The 16,785-nt window shown below is 44.2% G+C and overlaps 2 protein-coding genes and 1 pseudogene across 7 annotated transcripts in view; 1 reads left to right on the top strand and 2 right to left on the bottom strand.

The window, feature by feature from the left end:
* LOC119271207 (hepatoma-derived growth factor-related protein 2-like) overlaps nt 1–2,526 on the bottom strand; it is a 4,301-nt gene extending 1,775 nt beyond the window's left edge. The window contains exons 1-2 of one of the 2 annotated variants that reach the window (XM_037553124.1): nt 1,666–2,526; nt 1,502–1,571 (exon numbers count right to left, since the gene is read on the bottom strand). In XM_037553124.1, coding sequence (XP_037409021.1) covers nt 1,556–1,571; nt 1,666–2,420 — 771 coding nt within the window. In that variant the 5' untranslated portion in view covers nt 2,421–2,526 and the 3' untranslated portion in view covers nt 1,502–1,555. The remainder of the gene's footprint in view (nt 1–1,501; nt 1,572–1,665) is intronic. The other variant, XM_037553130.1, reaches the window with a different exon arrangement.
* On the top strand, nt 2,390–8,063 carry LOC119271152 (SET and MYND domain-containing protein 4-like). Of its 5 annotated transcripts, none has more exons than XM_037553089.1 (15): nt 2,390–2,835; nt 2,946–3,080; nt 3,291–3,377; nt 3,838–3,909; nt 4,037–4,247; nt 4,332–4,447; nt 4,753–5,139; nt 5,426–5,560; nt 5,656–5,793; nt 6,201–6,356; nt 6,454–6,687; nt 6,763–6,926; nt 7,028–7,142; nt 7,238–7,318; nt 7,572–8,063. In XM_037553089.1, the coding sequence occupies exons 1-15, from the start codon at nt 2,395–2,397 to the stop codon at nt 7,794–7,796; spliced, it is 2,697 nt and encodes an 898-aa protein (XP_037408986.1). In that variant the 5' UTR covers nt 2,390–2,394; the 3' UTR covers nt 7,797–8,063. The 5 variants fall into 5 exon arrangements, 4 of the variants coding, with proteins under 4 accessions (XP_037408986.1, XP_037408981.1, XP_037408997.1 ...); XM_037553084.1 differs by having other exon boundaries at nt 4,329–4,447; XM_037553100.1 differs by lacking the exons at nt 2,390–2,835; nt 2,946–3,080; nt 3,291–3,377; nt 3,838–3,909 and having other exon boundaries at nt 4,107–4,247; nt 4,743–5,139.
* A 135-nt stretch (nt 8,064–8,198) lies between these two features.
* Nucleotides 8,199–16,554, bottom strand: LOC119271141 (annotated as a pseudogene).
* Nucleotides 16,555–16,785: the final 231 nt, after the last annotated feature.

Here is a 16,785-nt window from a genome sequence, read left to right as displayed (position 1 = left end):
CGCTAGAGGAGACCGACGAGCAAAGCTTGCCCGGTGGACGGCAAGCTCTCCTCCCCACCCCACGAGGGGTCTTTGGCCAAGGCGCGACGGCGCCCTTGGGCGCTCGGCGTGGCAGCAGAGTTGGCACGCTGGGGCAGTGGTTGGGCCACCACGGCTGCGGGGGTAGTGTGGGGGTCGGCCATGGCGGCTGGTGGAGGCAGATTTGGGGTTCCCAGCCCAGATCGGTTCTCCAGGGTGGTGCGGGCTCAGGCGCCGGCCGGCGGTCCGGAGCAGCGGCAGGCGCGCGCCTAGGTGTTCTTCCTTCACCGGCGTGGTTGGGGGCGGCCGGAGGTGTTGGCGTGGTGCCGGTGGCATCCGGGGTCGGCTCTGCCCGACGGTCGGTGTGTGTGGCGGTGGGAATCTGGCAGACTGTGGCCTGTTGTGGATCCCGGATGCCAGAGCGACGACTCTGGGTGGTGGCCCGACAGGTGTTCGCTTTGTGCAACGAGGACGGCCGGTCGTGGTCATCGTTTGTGGCGGGGAGGCCGGCAGCGTCCGGTGTCACCTATCTCCACTGTTGATGAGCGTATTTCTCCTTCCTACGACAGTGGACTCTCCGCATGGTCATCGGCTGGGGTGAAATCTCCGCACGGTTTGCAGTTGCTGGCAGCGGCGCCGCCTGCGGGTGCCGTGTCCTTGTTGGGGGCGCTGCCATGGCCCTGACCATGTCCCTCCCCAAACGCTGGGGGAAACCCTTGTCCCGGCTTCCCAAAACAGGTGGCGGCGGCGTCACGGCGTCGTTACCTTCATGAAGGCGCTGCCTTGGCTGTTCGTGGAGTCCTCAGAGCTGGAGTTTGGGGCGTCTCGTTTTGGTGTGGGTTGCCTCTTGGGACATGGGCGCTACGTATGCCATCGCCGGCGCATCCTACACGTCTTCTTCTTTAGGTCCGGCTAGATCCTGCCACCCACTTGCCGACTCCTCTAGGCGCTATGTGGTGGGAGGTACATTGATCCAGTCAGCTCTGTAGTCGTCATTGTGATTTGGTTGTGGCTTGCAACGGTAGTGACGCGGCCTGTTTGCTATGTGCCCCGTCTTCTTCGCCTTTGTGGCTGGAGTTTGGGCAAGGCGGGTTCTCTCTTTCTCATGTGTAGTAGGTGTGGTTCTAATCCCTGGGATTAGCATGGTGTGTTGCCTTTTGGCATTGCATTCGAACCGTGGATGGGTCTCTTCACCCTTTCTTCTATCAATATATGATACGCATGCTTGTGCGTATTCGAGAAAAAAAAACGATTGCGTTTCTGTTTGCACAAGTCCACAGGATCAGAACAATGGAACGTAATTGCATGATGTGACATGAATTAATCCAACTTGTTGCTCAGTGCAATACATAAAAACAGAGTCGGAGTAAAACATGAACAATTAATGATTCTATTTAAGCTTGGACTGCATCCTTATAATCTATCTTTTTGTGTCAATTCAAAATTTAAAACCGAACAGGTATTGCACTATGAAATATCGTACCTCCAGTAATCATCCATTGCAGATCCTGCAGATAAAATCACAGAAACCCTTGCATCATCGTCGCACATACCTGCATCCAAGGAATACACAGACAACAATGATGATGGAATCACAACAAAAATTAATGAAATCGCAACAACTGCCTTCTTCTACAATGACACTACCTCGACGAGTACCCCCGGTCTGGCTGCCTCTCCTTCCTTGCTGTAGTGGCAAGCAAGGCTCGCTCACGCTCCTTCTCCTTGGCCTCCCTCTTCCTCCTCTCCTCTCTAAGCTCCTCGATACTCTTCTTCCCTCCACTCCTCTTCTCTCCGTTGCCCTCGGCGTAATCTCTCCTCTCCTTAGAGGAGGAAGCCAAAGGCTTCGACATGTACCAGGGCGCCGCCACGCCCTTCCCGGCAAGGCCATAACCCAGCTTGTACTTTTCGTCGTCAGGCCCCGCCGTCCTAACCTCCTCCTCCTTACGCTTCTTAGGGTTTGGCTTAGTGTCTGCCGCAGGCTCCCTCTCCCGAGCTGCGCCTCTCCCGCCGCTAGCGGAGGCAAGCGCGGCGAAGTCAGCGGCCCCACCGCCGCCGGAGAAGAGGTTGATGTGGTCTCCGTCGGAGACGACGGGGGATGGAACCGCGGGCCGGGCAGCAGGGGGTGGAGGCCGCAGCGGGGCGACCTGATCCGCGGAGCGGGCGGAGGAGGGGGGTGGAGATGGGGCACGGGGAGGGGAGGGCGAGTCGGACTGGAGGCCCCGGTTGCGGCGGAGCGCGACGAGGCGGGCGTGCGACTCGCGGCGGCGGCTGGCCTCGCGCTGGAGCTGGTCCTGGCGGGCGGCCTCGGCCTCGTCGACGCGGACCTTCTCCTGGTTGTCGAACCTGTAGACGTTCCACCGCTTCTGCGGCAGGATGTTCAGCCCGCCGTGCCCGCCCATCTCCGCCTACCGGAGCAGGTTCCTCGCCGACGACCGAGGCGGTTGGGTGGGGTGCTCCGGCGAGTGGGAGATTGGGGATTTTGCAGCCTCGTTCCCCACGGGTTGCGGTTTTGCTTTGCGCCCGTGCCGGAGGCGAGGCTGGGCCACGGGCCTACGTCTATTCCTCACTCTGTTGGGCCTAATTTGCTACCAGATTCGAAATTCTAGGCCCAACAGCCCAACTGACCGTCACGGGGTTCAAGGCTGTGACGTCACCCGCTCACTTCCGGCCCCCGCTTTTGTTTCCATGGAGCGGCTGAAATCGGCGGTGCCGGCCGATATCCGGCGAGCCGTCGGCGAGGGCACGACCCGCGACCTCCCTACCACAACCTCTCTCCTTCTCGCCTTCCTCGACGACCTCCCTCTATTCCACCAGGTAACCACCGAGCCCGCCGCTTCACTATTATAACGTGCCCCTGGCCAGGGCACTAGCCACCAGCGTCGCTAGGTCGCTGGTCTCAGTGGCTGTTTCGTGCCGTCTCTCAGGTCATCGGCGAGCTGACCGACCCGGAGCTCGCGCTGTGCCGCAAGGACAAGGGGAGGGCGGCGGAGCTGAAGGGCCGGGGCAATGCCTGCTTCACCGGGAGGGAGTTCGACCAAGCGCTTGGGTTCTATTCACAGGTAATTTGTAACCACAAACTTGTCGATGCGGCTCATTGCACCTGTGCTGTGAAAAAAAAAGAGTTTTGTTTCAAACCATGTGCAGAAGTAACTCGGTCGCTCACTTGTTTGGTTGTTAAAATAGTTTTATTAGAATTGACCCCAGTTCCTCTTAGTCACATTTTATTGAATTCGTGGTAATAGGCTTTTCTTTCGTTTGTATTTCTGCAGGCGCTGCGTTACGCCCCGATTAGTTCTGATGGCACTGATGATATCTTGGTACCTGCATTATATGTCAACCGTGCCTCCACTATGCATGTGAGTTTTTGATACATCTGTTTGCAGAATCTGGACATGTTTGGTGTATTTTTCTTATTATAGGACTTTTTTCCCTTCAAAAAATAGTGAGCATCAGGTACTAAACTTGTCCTGTTTAGTTACATTGCGAAAAAATGAACGTAATGTTAAAAATCTAATGTCAGATTTTTTTTAACCATGGCAAATTGAACGTTTTTTATGGCAAATTTAGTTGTCGTAAGGATGGCAATTTGCTTTAGCAAGCATGGCAAATCCGGGCAAAAACTGAACATGTCACGGATTTGCCATGCTTGCTAAAGGAAGTCCCATCCTCGCGACTACTAAATTTGCCATAAAAACGTTTGATTTTCCATGCTAAAAAATCTGACGTTTGATTGTAGCGAAATCCAATATGATTTGCTTTGTCCTGTTTCCTGAGGTGTCCTTGCATATATTCTAATGGATTTTCTGAATTTTGCAGAAATTGGGCCTCCTGGAAGAGTGTCTGCGGGATTGCGACAGGGCCATCTCTGTTTCACCTAATTATGCGAAGGTAGTAGGAGTGTGATAGTTGTAACAATGCAACTTACGCGTAATGTTTGTTTCTCTGTTTTTGAGAATTCAAGCTCCAGCATGGAAGCCAAATCACTGTTTTAGTTTGACATGTTTCTGTGTTTCAGGCATGGTACAGGAGGGGAATGGTAAATGCATCGTTGAAGAATTATTCATCTGCCGTGCATGATCTAGAGGTTGCATTGAGCATGGAAGTGACTTCTTCTGGGAAGAGCAACATAGAACAAGAGTTGAAATTGATATTGTTAAAGCCTCAATGTGTGAACGAAGTTGGAAGATCAAGCAGTGATTGCAAGGATGCAGGATTGGTACATACAGGTTGGAACTTTGGGCACACATACAACTTTTTTGGATTTGTACCTAATACTAAGTGACAGATAATATTTGGCTAACTCGCAGCAGAACCACATAAGGTTGTCCTTGAGTGTATTGCAACGCCCAACAAAGGTAGAGGAATGACATCTCCAAATGATATTCCTCTGACCTCCTTGATTCATGTTGAGGATCCTCTTGCTGCGGTATGATTTAGATTTATCTCTTCAATTGTATACACCAATGCTGTGTCCCAACCTTCCTGTTGTCCTATTTATTTTCGAAGGCCATATCAAGTTGCCAAAATCTTTTGTGTAGTTCACGTATGAATTGATTAAGTTATGTGTTTATTTGAGGTGCATACAATACAAGATTGTTTTATGAAGCCAGGCATTTAACTAAACTCTATGTGCTTTGTGTGCAATTATTTGTTGTGTTTGTTTTTCGGAAAATTGTCAATAATCTTAAGCTGAAGTTTTGTATGTCTCTTACTTGCAACAGTTGTATGCAGATTATCCTGAAATCTTGCCGGGAGACTCACTGCCATTATTGCTTTAGTGAAGCACCTGCAGATGTTGTGTTCTGCCCCTTGTGTACAATACCAGTTTATTGTTCAAGAAAGTGCCAAGAGCAAGCTGTAGGCGGAATCTCTTGGAATCAAGATACTTATCTTGAATCTAACAGTAATGCAGTTGATCTTGGAATACTGAGCCTAACTTCTACAAGGTGCATGGCTCCAAACTCCAAACAGATTGCTGAACATAGGCACGAATGTGGAGGTGCCCATTGGGCAGCTGTTTTGCCAGCTGATATAGTTTTAGCTGGGCGACTAATGGCACAATACATAGACAGCAGAATGCTGACTGGAAAGAGCTCTGCCATCTCCGGTCCAAATTTGGTAAAAAAAACTTATACTCCCTCCGTCCCAAAATTCTTGCCTTAGATTTGTCTAAATACGGATGTATCAAGTCACGTTTTAGTATTAGATACATCCGTATCTAGTCAAATCTAGACAAGAATTTTGGGACGGGGGAGTATTTTCATACGAGCTTACCATTTTCTGGTGCTGTTAGCATTAGATATTATAACATAAGTATCTCTCTAAAACAAGATATATAGGCATATAGCACAAGTATTCTAAGTCTGTCAGGCCGGGAACTAATGGGCTAAAATGGCCATTGCAGGATCTCATTCAGCACTATGACATAGATTCTCCTACTAGCAAGTTGGAATCACATATATGTGCGATTGTCTTGTTATTATGCCTCCAAAAGCATTATAGATCAGATCTTTCGTGGAAAGAGGAAACTTTATCCCGGGTATATGTGACTTTTTTTTGAGTTTCCCCTTGCGTACATGGGTATTGCTTTGATATGTCAGCAGGGGTTAATAAGCATTCTTTGATCTTGTACAGCTGGTTCTTTTGATATGTCAAGTTAAAGTCAATTCAATTGCTATTGTTTGTATGAAATCCATGGATGGAGGCCAGGGACTGACAGAGAGTAAAGGTTATTCTGCAGCTGATGATGCAGTTATGTGTAGTGTGGAGCAGGTTTGTCTTGTACTCCCTTTTCTTTTCTGGGATCAATACGCCATCCTATAAAAATTGAGGAATATATATTACCTACTATTCAGATGCGTCTTATTATTGATTTATCCTCTGACCTTTAAATATTAGTACACTTAAGCACGCGGTGTTATCTTGAAAGTAAAAAAACTTGATAAGATCCAGGAAAAAGACGATAAGATGTTTAAGTTCATAAACTTGAGAAAATGTGTGGAATGTTGAAGTTATAGCTTGGTATGTCAAGTAGGTACCTCTAAATCGCACTACATTACACTGTTGGGTTGGTATAGAATGCATGGTGTTGTCTACTTTGCTTTGTGTGGCTTCTGCTTCTGATGCTCATTTAGTCTCTTCACCATCTGTAACCTGTGTTTGTTTTTGCTTACTGCTAGGTCAAGGTTGCTCAAGCTATCTACATGTCTGGTAGCCTCTTTAATCACTCGTGCCGGCCAAATGTACATGCATATTTTCATTCACGCACTCTCTTCCTAAGATCTACCACATATATAAATTCAGGGAGCCCAGTCGAGCTATCATATGGTCCACAGGTCTCTCCCATCCTTCCTCTCTTGTATATGCATGTGTGACATACTTAAAAGTAACTATGAATTTATGCTTTGCACTGTTTGTGCTTCTCATTTCTAGGTTGGTGAGATGAATCTTGTGAAAAGACAAAAGTCACTTCAGGAGAATTACAAATTTACTTGCCAGTGTTCAAGTTGTTCAGAGCTACATCTATCGGACCTTGTCATTGATTCATTTTGTTGTCCACAAAGTAGCTGTCTTGGTGCCGTATCAGAATCAACTTGCTACAAATCCGAAAAGAATTGTGTGCATGTTTCCGTAGATGAATCTGATATCTGCAAACTATCATTGCCTGTAAGATGATTTTTCCCTCCCGAAATTTTCTAATAGTTAGTTTGGTGGCATCAGTCTGAAATTCTTTTTGTTCAGCATGTTTCCAAGGTTGATGAAGATATAGAGAAGGTTGGGAAATTGTTTTTCAGAAATAATGTTGATTTGAAGATAGATCCTGGATATTGCATGAGCTGTAGATCACAAATTAACTTGTCTTCTGCTGTCTCTACATCAGAGAAGGCAGCATCAATGATCAATAAGTATGTTATGTATTAATGAATGTGGCATATCTAAATTTGGTTGCATCTTCCATCAGTGAATTTTTAATCATAGCAAAGTCGGATGACAATTCAATTCACAGGTTTAAGGAACTTGCAGTTATAGATGAAATCTCCGAAATTCCCATCACAGATGCATTACGATCCCTACAACAGATAAAGAAGTTGAGGCACCCATATAGCAAGGCTCTTGCCCAGGTTAGGGTGCTCATGTTACATGCCTTGATAGAAATTTGGCTCCAAATTCTCCTGGCACACTGTTGAAACATATGTTTCGAAATTGATACATGCAGGCAGAAGATGTGATTGCAGAAGCCTTTGCAAAGATAGGAGATCAAGAACAAGCAAGAAAGCACTGTGAAGCATCAATTAAGGTAGTCACCTCAATCATCGCTCAAATCTCTAACTCGTCTACTGAGAAATACAAGGGGAGAAATGTACTTTGATCTTGAGCCCTTGTATTCTCGGGATCCATTGTGCTCACTTTTCCGACAAGCAGTAGTCAAATTATCAGCTAGGCTCCAGATGATGATATGACCACACTTTTGGACTAATCGATTACAGCTTCACATGACCCACTCTTGATTATTTTTTACTGTTTCTGAAGTGCATCTTATGATAATGCAGATCCTTGAGAAGCTGTACCACCCCAAACACATTGCCATTGCGCATGAGTTGATCAAGCTTGTTTCCATCGAGCTGTCTCTGGGGGACAGGGCAAGCGCAGCAGCTACATTCACCCAGGCAGAGGCGATATTTTCACTTTATTATGGACCTGATGTTCAGAGGATTTTACCTTATGTTGATGCCCTGAAAAGAACTGTTAGTGGAGGGTTCATTGGAGCTCCTTGATGATCACAGGGAGCGGACGATCCTCGCAGAAACGTGCACCTCTTCGCTGAGAATGGATGAACTGACGTGTATCAATCAGTGTACAATATTACTTGGTGCAGTTTGGTTATTTGGCTGAAGATACAAAGCTAGGACAGGCAGATGAGTTGACCCATTGTGTTACAATCTTGTCCCTGCAATGTACGATTCTGAGCTTTCTGGAGCTTAGGAATTCATGATATTTCCTAATGATTCCACATAATTTAGAGTTTATGAATTTTACGGTCATGTATTAGTCTGCAAAGCACTTAACAGATACTCCCTCTGTAAACTAATATAAGAGTGTTTAAATAACTAAAGTAGTGATCTAAACGCTCTTATATTAGTTTACGGAGGGAGTACATATTTTATGTGTCTGTTGCGTGCAGAGAAAACAGTTTTATTTTTGCAAAGCACAAATTCTCTCACAAGAGTCCACCACACTCCACAGCAATTGGGAAAATGCCAACAATGTGAATGGACACAAATCAAACTGAAATTTTGAAAATGCATAAGATGAGGCCCTAAAAGCACCCCCATGTCACACACACAAAATGCGTGGACGAGGCTTTTTACAAACAGTGGCAACTGTGGGAGTGACTGTACAGGGTGCCGAGGATCGTCCATCTAGATGCATGCTAATCATATCTGCAGGCCTTCAAAAGATTGAGTCACAAAACATTTGTCAGTTTTTTGCATCCAGTTTACTCAGCTTCGCTGATGATCTCCAGCTCCTCCAACAGAGTAGCAAGTTTTTTCATGTCATCATCCTGCTTGCTCTGCGGGGCCTTCTCACGGTAGCCTGAAGCACTCATTTTCTGTGACAGGGTGTCATATTGCCTGCATTGGTGATGGAAAGTGGAGCATGTTACTACTTAAAGATAATAAAGAAATCGAATAGAAGTTGGAAAAGAAAAGACCAATATGAACAGAATTAGTGGATTAGCTAATTTAACAGTAGCATAACTGCACTTACTTTTGAACTTCCTCTCTCTTCTTCCTAAGCTTCTCATGTTCAGCTTCCGTGTCGAGAGCCCCTCGGAACTGGAGATACACGGCTAGATCTTTGTTTACAATATTTGTGGCACAATCGGGTGGAGTTGGATCATCCTCTGTCAGGATCTGGAAAATTGCTTGGTCAGAACTTTGCTTTTTTTAGTTAGGTGCATGTATCAATTTCGAATTGCAGGCCAAAGACATGATTGCCTAAGACCTTCACGGAAGTAGAATTTTATGTACTGACAAAGTAAGGTGAGTTGAAACAGGAAATGTGCATACAGCCAGGGGCGGGTCTAGGGGGGTGACGTGGCCCTATAAAACAAAAAAATAGTTTATATAGTATATTTAACCTTAATTTTTGGACTATTTGCTGAATTTACTATGATGTTCAGGCACAATTATACTACTTTTGCCTATGTATTGATGTTTGGCACCCCCAGTAATTTGATCCTAGGTCCGCCACTGCATACGGCAAGAGCAAGGCATATATCATCGGAGTATATGGTTACTTGTGGCACATACATCTTCAGCTTCCTTCCAAAAGGATTTTTTAAAGCCTTAAAGAGGCAACAAAAGTGCAAGAAAAGACAGAAATAAGCATAGATATTGCATGATCTGTCAAACCTTAAGAGATGATACAGAAGCAAGCGTTGCAATTTGAGCCTGGTAGCACCGAACAGTGGCTGCAATCTCTAGGTTTCGGCAGAGCACAAAAGATGGGCGCCTGTTGAGGTGAAAATATAAATATGTTATCAGCTAGAAAAGAGCAAACTTATTATGAACCTAGACTACAATAAAATGGCAATCTTAGTATATTTGAGCATAGCATCTGCCATACTGTGTGAAACTCAAAATAATCTATTTGGTGAACAGAAACACACCTTAACTGTATATCTGTTGGTGGCCGGAGAGATCTCAGCTTACTCACAGCATCTAACACAATCTCCATTTCATTCTCAACTTTATCGTTTGCCCATTCCTGTCGTCCCAGGAAACTTATCAGGCACAAGTAGTGATAACAAAATTGTATTGTGAGGTATATAATTGCTTAAACATAGGATTTCTCAAATTGAGATAATACGCTAACTTTTTCTTTGCATTTTTTTTCATATATTCATTATAGAGTAGCTTCTTGTTAATCCTGCGCAGTAGGCTCTACAGTACCGTTCTTGAAAAACAGTAACTAGAAGATCAAATCCTCTGGTTCATTCCTAAGTTGTCCTGAAAAGAAATGTTTACCTGTACAGCTGAGGGGTATTCTGATATCATAATGGAATCTTTCCTACAAGCCTCCTTAGGCTGAGGAAGGCGCTGCCAAAGCTCTTCTGTTATGTAAGGCATGAATGGATGGAGCAGACGCAAACCAGTGTCCAGGCATGCCCATAGTGTATCTCTAGAAGCACCTCTTGCAGATTCGAACTCTTCAGATCCATTGAAGTAAGGTTTAATTGCTTCTATAAAGACATCACAAAGCTGGTATTGCCACCAAAAGTATATAGAGGATGTCGCGTCAGAGAATTTATATGCTTCTAACGATGACACGGTCTTGCCAACAGCCTTACTAAGTACTGAGAGTATCCATTTGCAGATGGGCAGCATAGTATGCACCGCGAGAGTTGCTGGTGGAGTGTACTGATCTCCAAGCTTAATCATCGCAAAACGGATGGCGTTCCACAGCTTATTGCACCATTGTCTGTACCCATGCACTCGCTTGATATCCAGGTTTATCTTGTCGGACTGGTAAAAAATGAGAAATTTTAGTACTCCCTCCGTTCACTTTTGTAAGACCTTTTAGACATTTAAGACAGCACCTAAAACAGTTCAATTTCAGCTGTCCTAAACGACTTACAAAAGTGAACAAAGGGGGTACTAGAGGTTTGCAATAATAATAATCAGAGAAATGGGAAAAACTGGCGATAAGCATAACCTGAGAAGTGTAGGAGATCAGAGCAAAACGAAGGGCATCAGTACCACACTCAGGAATACCATCAGGGAAATCCTTCTTTTGACCTTCTTTTGCCTTTTCCAACTCGCCTTGGTCCAGATTGCCCTGTTCCAACTTTTTCTGAAGACCTTCCAGTGTTATACCATTTATTACATCAATGGGATCAATGACATTTCCTAGTGACTTGGACATTTTGCGGCCATGTGCATCACGAATGATTGGATGCAAGTAAATCTGAGAAACAGATAAGATAGTCATGACGCAAGGTTTAACAACTAATTGTGGATTTTCAATTACCTACAGAACTGATTCTAAAAAAATGCTCCCTAAAGAATTGGTGTGCTTCACTTCCAGTGGAAGTTGCCATCATTAGGGTAGTAACCTGGGTCATCATAGTTTATTTCAATGCTATGTGACATACTGAAATGCACTGCTTGTAAGTAGATAATGTGACATATAGGTGCAGCAAAATATATAAAAAGTTTTTGACAGAAAAAATATAGAAGAACATGTCAATCTAGACATTATTAAGGTGGAAATAAGTGAAAGAAAAGATAAATAAATGGCACAAGATTGGGTCATGGGCAGAACCCCCAAGAGTGATAATAAATTGTTTTTGTTGTAGCAGTTACAGATCACCAAGTTAAACGTAAGCAGGCTTCTGCCCAGAGAGTGGTTCTACAGTACAGGAGCAAAGCACATAATAGCTACTGACAAGACAACCATTTGGCAAAACTGTGATTGCATAAATTGGATCCAGAACTATCTAATAAAACTCAACCTACATATTACCTTTCGAAATGGCACATCACCGTGGAGTAGCATTCCCATCATCACCATCCTTGCTACCCAAAAGAAGAGGATGTCCAATCCAGTTTCAAGAACAGAAGTCGGGTAGAAAGTACTAAGATCAGCTGTATTGTCCGGCCAACCAAGTACAGTTAGGGGGAAAAGACCAGCTGAAAACCATGTGTCCAACACATCAGGATCTTGATCCAACTGATATTTCTTCTCTGGGTACCTCTGTTCTGCTTCCAGTACTGCATCACTTTTATTTCTTGCGATTATCCAGTGGTCAATGTATGAACCCATGCCTTTCTCTTTGTCATCTTCTAATGTCACATACCAGGCAGGTACACGGTGTCCCCACCAAAGTTGTCTTGAAATACACCAATCGCGTATGTTTTCAAGCCACCTGCAGCAAACAGAACAGCAGTAGTGGATGGATTATTCGTTTTGTGTTAGCGTAAACTGATCCATAAAGGAAAGATGCATGCCTAAAGTAAAGCAAATAGGATGTACCTGTACCAGTCTTGCTCATATTGTGGTGGAATGATCTCTATCTCTTTGGATTTCACAGCATCAAGAGCTGCCTTTGCCATGGTATTACAATTAACAAACCATTGGGGCTTGATCATTGGCTCGACGATATCATTAGTTCTTGAACAACGACCTAATTCCATCTCATTATTTTCCATGCCTCTGTATAGACCCTTCATTTATTGACAAGTGCAAATTGATTATAATTTGGAAATTACTAAAACAATACATTACGGAAAAAGATAAGCGACAACGAAGGATAAATAACCAGGCAACAAGATCAAACTTTGAATCAAACAAGCAACTTAATCAGCCATCTTCACACAGGTATCCAGACTCCAGTATAGCGTGAAGGAAAAAGAGTTCTCATATATTACGACAATCCCAGATCGAAAAGGGAGACCAAGCTTGAACAGAGCCAGCTATGCGTATATGTATATACCACACATAGCACACAAATCAAAATACGGAATACCATATTTCTAACGTAAAAATGTCAACGTGATGCTTCCATGCCTGCCAAATGGCTCACGATTGAAATATAATTAGTAAACCGAGAAACATAAAAAAAAATGTTGTTGCTCATACAAATACAACTAAATTTACACTCCATAAATTAGCAAAATTCAAAGAAATCGAATCACATCCAAGATGACTCTAGATGCTTTTAGAAGTCAACATAGAACTATGATACCTTTTTCGACTTAGAAGTTTTTATTCCATTATGACAATACATTGATGAACCTTTTCCAAAAACATTGAGGATAAGCAATAAATTAGATACAACTACATGAACGAAGCAGAATCAGTTCTAAAGGAAAAATGGTAAATACTGAGACTATAATAATACCTTTTCCTTTAGTGCATCAATAACAGCAGCTCGAGCGGTGAAACGTGGCATTCCTTCAAATTGTGGACCTCCATTTTCATTTATGTTCCCGTCATCAGTGAAAATATTGATGAAGTCCAGGTTATGCTGTTTCCCAACCTCGAAGTCCTTGCTATCATGAGCTGGCGTGATCTGCATATAGAAAGATAGAGATAAGAATGGGCACTGATTTCTGAATGTAAAGGTATCCAAAGTTCCAAACCAGCTCTTCAGATGGGCACACCTACCTTGACAGCGCCAGTACCAAAAGTGGCTTTCACCAAGTCATCGGCGCAAATTATTTCAAGTTTTCGGCCATTAAACGGATGCACGGCATATTTTCCATGCAGATGCTTATATCTTTCATCCTGAGAATGAACAGCTATAGCGGTATCACCGAGCATAGTTTCTATTCTAGTTGTTGCAACGATAATTTCACCCAATCCTTCTTCTAGAGGGTAGGCAAAAGATGTCAAAACACCAAACTGAACTGGGTTGCTATAACCAGGGACCTCTAAGAAAGTCTCTGCCTTGAGATCAACACGGTCAACCTGAAAACCAGCGATCAAAATATAAGATACAACCCTGCATTCCTGCTCACACATGCAAAGAACCAAAGTGGCCAGCACACTGCAAAAGTGCATGCCTCACATACCTCGATATCAGAAATTGCTGTACGGAGCGTGCAATCCCAGTTCACGAGACGAATATCCCTGCAAATGGATGAATCATCCAAGAGGTAATAAAGTAATTTAGAGGATGCCGAACAACATAAGATGAGCAAACACATAAGCTCAGCAGAACAAGATGCAAAAAAGGGTGCACATTCTGTATGGAAAACTAACCTATATATCAAACCTTCCTTGTATAGCCTAACAAATGTTTCTGTTACAGCTCCTGATCTCTGCTCATCCATTGTAAAACACTGAAAAACTATGCATTATTTAGACAGAAATGTTGCTTTCCCTAGCTATAGCAATGGAGGAATCGGACAAGGACTTTACTTCGCGCGACCAGTCAAGCGAGGCTCCAAGCGTACGCAGTTGTCTCTGTATGGTGCCACCATACTGATCTTTCCAGTTGTGGAGCTGCAAAAAATGATGATTGATACATCGAATGAGTAAATGTGAAAATCAACCAGCATAACAAAGTATGGGCTGGCACTGAACCAAAAAATTGTCTCAATTAATTAAATTAACAGAGCAATTCATTTCATGGCACTGTAAAATTTTGGTTCATTCATTGGCATATGAGCTACCTTGTGCAGAATTTTGTACTGGTATCTAGGGACCTTTCTCTTGAATTGAGCAAAATAGATAACAGATGAATAAATGCAAGAAAAAACATTTATGAATATGATTATTTACTCCTTTAAAAAACATGAGTTCATTACAGGTGAGATGATATACAGTGGGTCAAAAATCAGAGTGCTTGCCTCAGATAGAAATTTATCACGCCCTAGATCATGCCTTGACAGCTTCCTCTCACGCATGATCTTCTTTTCCACAACGACCTGATATGGAGGTTAACAATTTTGTTAGATGAAACACTTGCTACAGTAAGAAATAGTAACAATGGATCAGTCAGATAAGACTCAATGATCAATATAACTTTTGAGTAGACGTCAATTTGAACTCAGGCTAATAATACTAGGCCATGAACAACTACGAAAAATATAACTTGTGCAGAAGATAGATATACTGGGGCCTTGGACCCAGTATATATGTTCTATGCACTGGAATGTACCACTTATCAGACAACATGAAGCATAGCAGACCTGTGTAGCTATGCCAGCATGATCCATTCCAGGAATCCACAAAGCATTGTAGCCTGACATCCTCCGCCAGCGGATCATAGCATCCTGCATTGTTGTCAATGCAAAGAAACAAAAGAACATCAACACCACCAATACTGATAGGGGCGAACAGAAGGGCTCCAGTACAGATAAACTCACTACCTCAATTGCCACTGTAATTGCATGGCCTATGTGAAGGGCTCCTGTCACATTTGGGGGTGGCAGGACCTGCAAATAAGTATTTAGTTCTTGTCATTCACAGTAATATATCTTCATTTTTACATATTATGTTTTATGCAAGATTTACAGTGTGAAATCATCTGGTGAGCAATTCACATAGCCATCGCAAACAGATGCTTATTCTGAATATAATCATGTACCATTTGAGTTATGGAGGAACTTACTATTACAAAAGGTGGCTTTGAGCTTGCGGCATCTGCTACAAAATACTGTGATGACTCCCACCAAGGATACCATCTGCATGACAGTAAGAAAAGGAAAATACATAGTTCAGTGAGGAATTTCTGACCATGGACTCCAAAAAATTTGATGGCATGATTCAACTAAAGCGAGAAAGGAAGCATACGATTTCTCGACAGCGGACGGGCTATATTGTTTGGCCATTTGAGAAGCAAGCAGTTTCTTCTGTCCAGTGGGAGTATCCGGATCAACGAGATCCTCGGGATTCTCATCCGTGACACCTTTCTTCTTTTGCTTCTTCTCACTCTTCTTGGCTCCATCGGATGCTGCTTGGACCTACAGACAATCACATCAGTCAAACAGAACCTCTCCTCCAAACCAAGAAATGGGTTAGTGCCGCCGGTCGCCACCTGTAGTCTGGCCTCCTCCTTCTGCTTTGCCTTGAGCTTCTTCTCCTCCTTCGATTTCGCCTGTCACAGAACAGAACACAGATGAGCTGTGGGTAAAACTACTCACACACGAAACAAGTCGACTAGTGTGTTCTCCTACTCCATCGTGAACAGCACAGAACCATATTAGAACAAGCACCTTCTGCTCTTTCTTCAGCTTCCTTTCCAAATCCTTCTCATCAAGCGGCTGCATGCGCAGTAAGCGAATCAATTCAGAGTTCAGACCAACAAGCCAAATAGTCAGCTATTGCCCACAGGCCAGGTCAAAATACGAGCCACATTCCTAGAAATCACCGCCACCTAACCTCACTGATCATACATGATGACACCTCACAACCCCCAAATCCGCACTAGAACACCCCAAACCCAAAATTCCGCGGGGAAAAAAAGCGACCCCAAGACACAAGCTAGGATTGCGCGACCAGCAACCAGCGCGATATGAAAAGGTCGAGGGAGGCGGAGGGGGCGAAGCTGCTCACCTCCATGGCGCGGATCGGGCCCTCGGGCGCGAGCTCCCTGCCGCCGCAGTAGCCACCACGGCACCCGGCGCGGGCTGCTGCTACTAAGAACCACTGCGATTTTTTTCGATTTGGGCGGATTCAAAGTAGAGGCGGAGTGCTTTGGAGCTTTGAACCTCGTCTAGAGTTCGTGGGATCCAAGTTTTGGCGCGCGGAGGTTTGCGGCTTAAACTTGGCGAAAGATGCGGAGGTAGGGAGAGATTTCGATTATGCCACAAAACCGACCGCTGTTTTCAACAAAAGCACTGGCTTGGAAGCCAAGTTCTTGGGGGTAGAAACTTGATAGTCAAGTTTCATGTGCATTGACGCCTCCTGCAAAGCAGTATAAATGGTAAAAGGCGAAGAAAACAAGGTGGAAATTGAAATGACTTACTGGCGAATGAAATCTCTGTTTGGTGGACTATGATGATGTCGATCCTCTAGCTAGCTTTTGACTACTTAATTGTTGGTTTAACCAAACAAGTTTCTGCGACAGATTACGAAATGTGGTGTATACAAATTTTTATGGTGAAAGGGGCCAGATCATGTCGTAATCGGGGTACATATTTTTTTTCTTTATAAAAAAACAATCAGCCCTAGCCGCCAGCAACCATTGTAGAGAGAGGAGAGAGAAAGCAACCTCAACACCGGAGTTATTGGGGTTCCCTCATCTCCGCC

This window comes from Triticum dicoccoides, chromosome 1A (assembly GCF_002162155.2).
Source record: "Triticum dicoccoides isolate Atlit2015 ecotype Zavitan chromosome 1A, WEW_v2.0, whole genome shotgun sequence".
Lineage (NCBI taxonomy): Eukaryota > Viridiplantae > Streptophyta > Magnoliopsida > Poales > Poaceae > Triticum > Triticum dicoccoides.
The sequence above is the reverse complement of the archived record's forward strand: the minus strand, read 5'-3'. Positions and strand labels throughout refer to the sequence as shown.

Excerpts from the sequence above, each read along its gene's own strand:
- LOC119271152 (XM_037553084.1), top strand. The coding sequence starts at position 2,395 with ATGTTCAGCCCGCCGTGCCCGCCCATCTCCGCCTACCGGAGCAGGTTC. Across the intron at positions 5,561-5,655 it reads AAGAGGAAACTTTATCCCGG|CTGGTTCTTTTGATATGTCA; the intron begins GTATATGTGACT and ends GATCTTGTACAG. Across the intron at positions 5,794-6,200 it reads TTATGTGTAGTGTGGAGCAG|GTCAAGGTTGCTCAAGCTAT; the intron begins GTTTGTCTTGTA and ends GCTTACTGCTAG.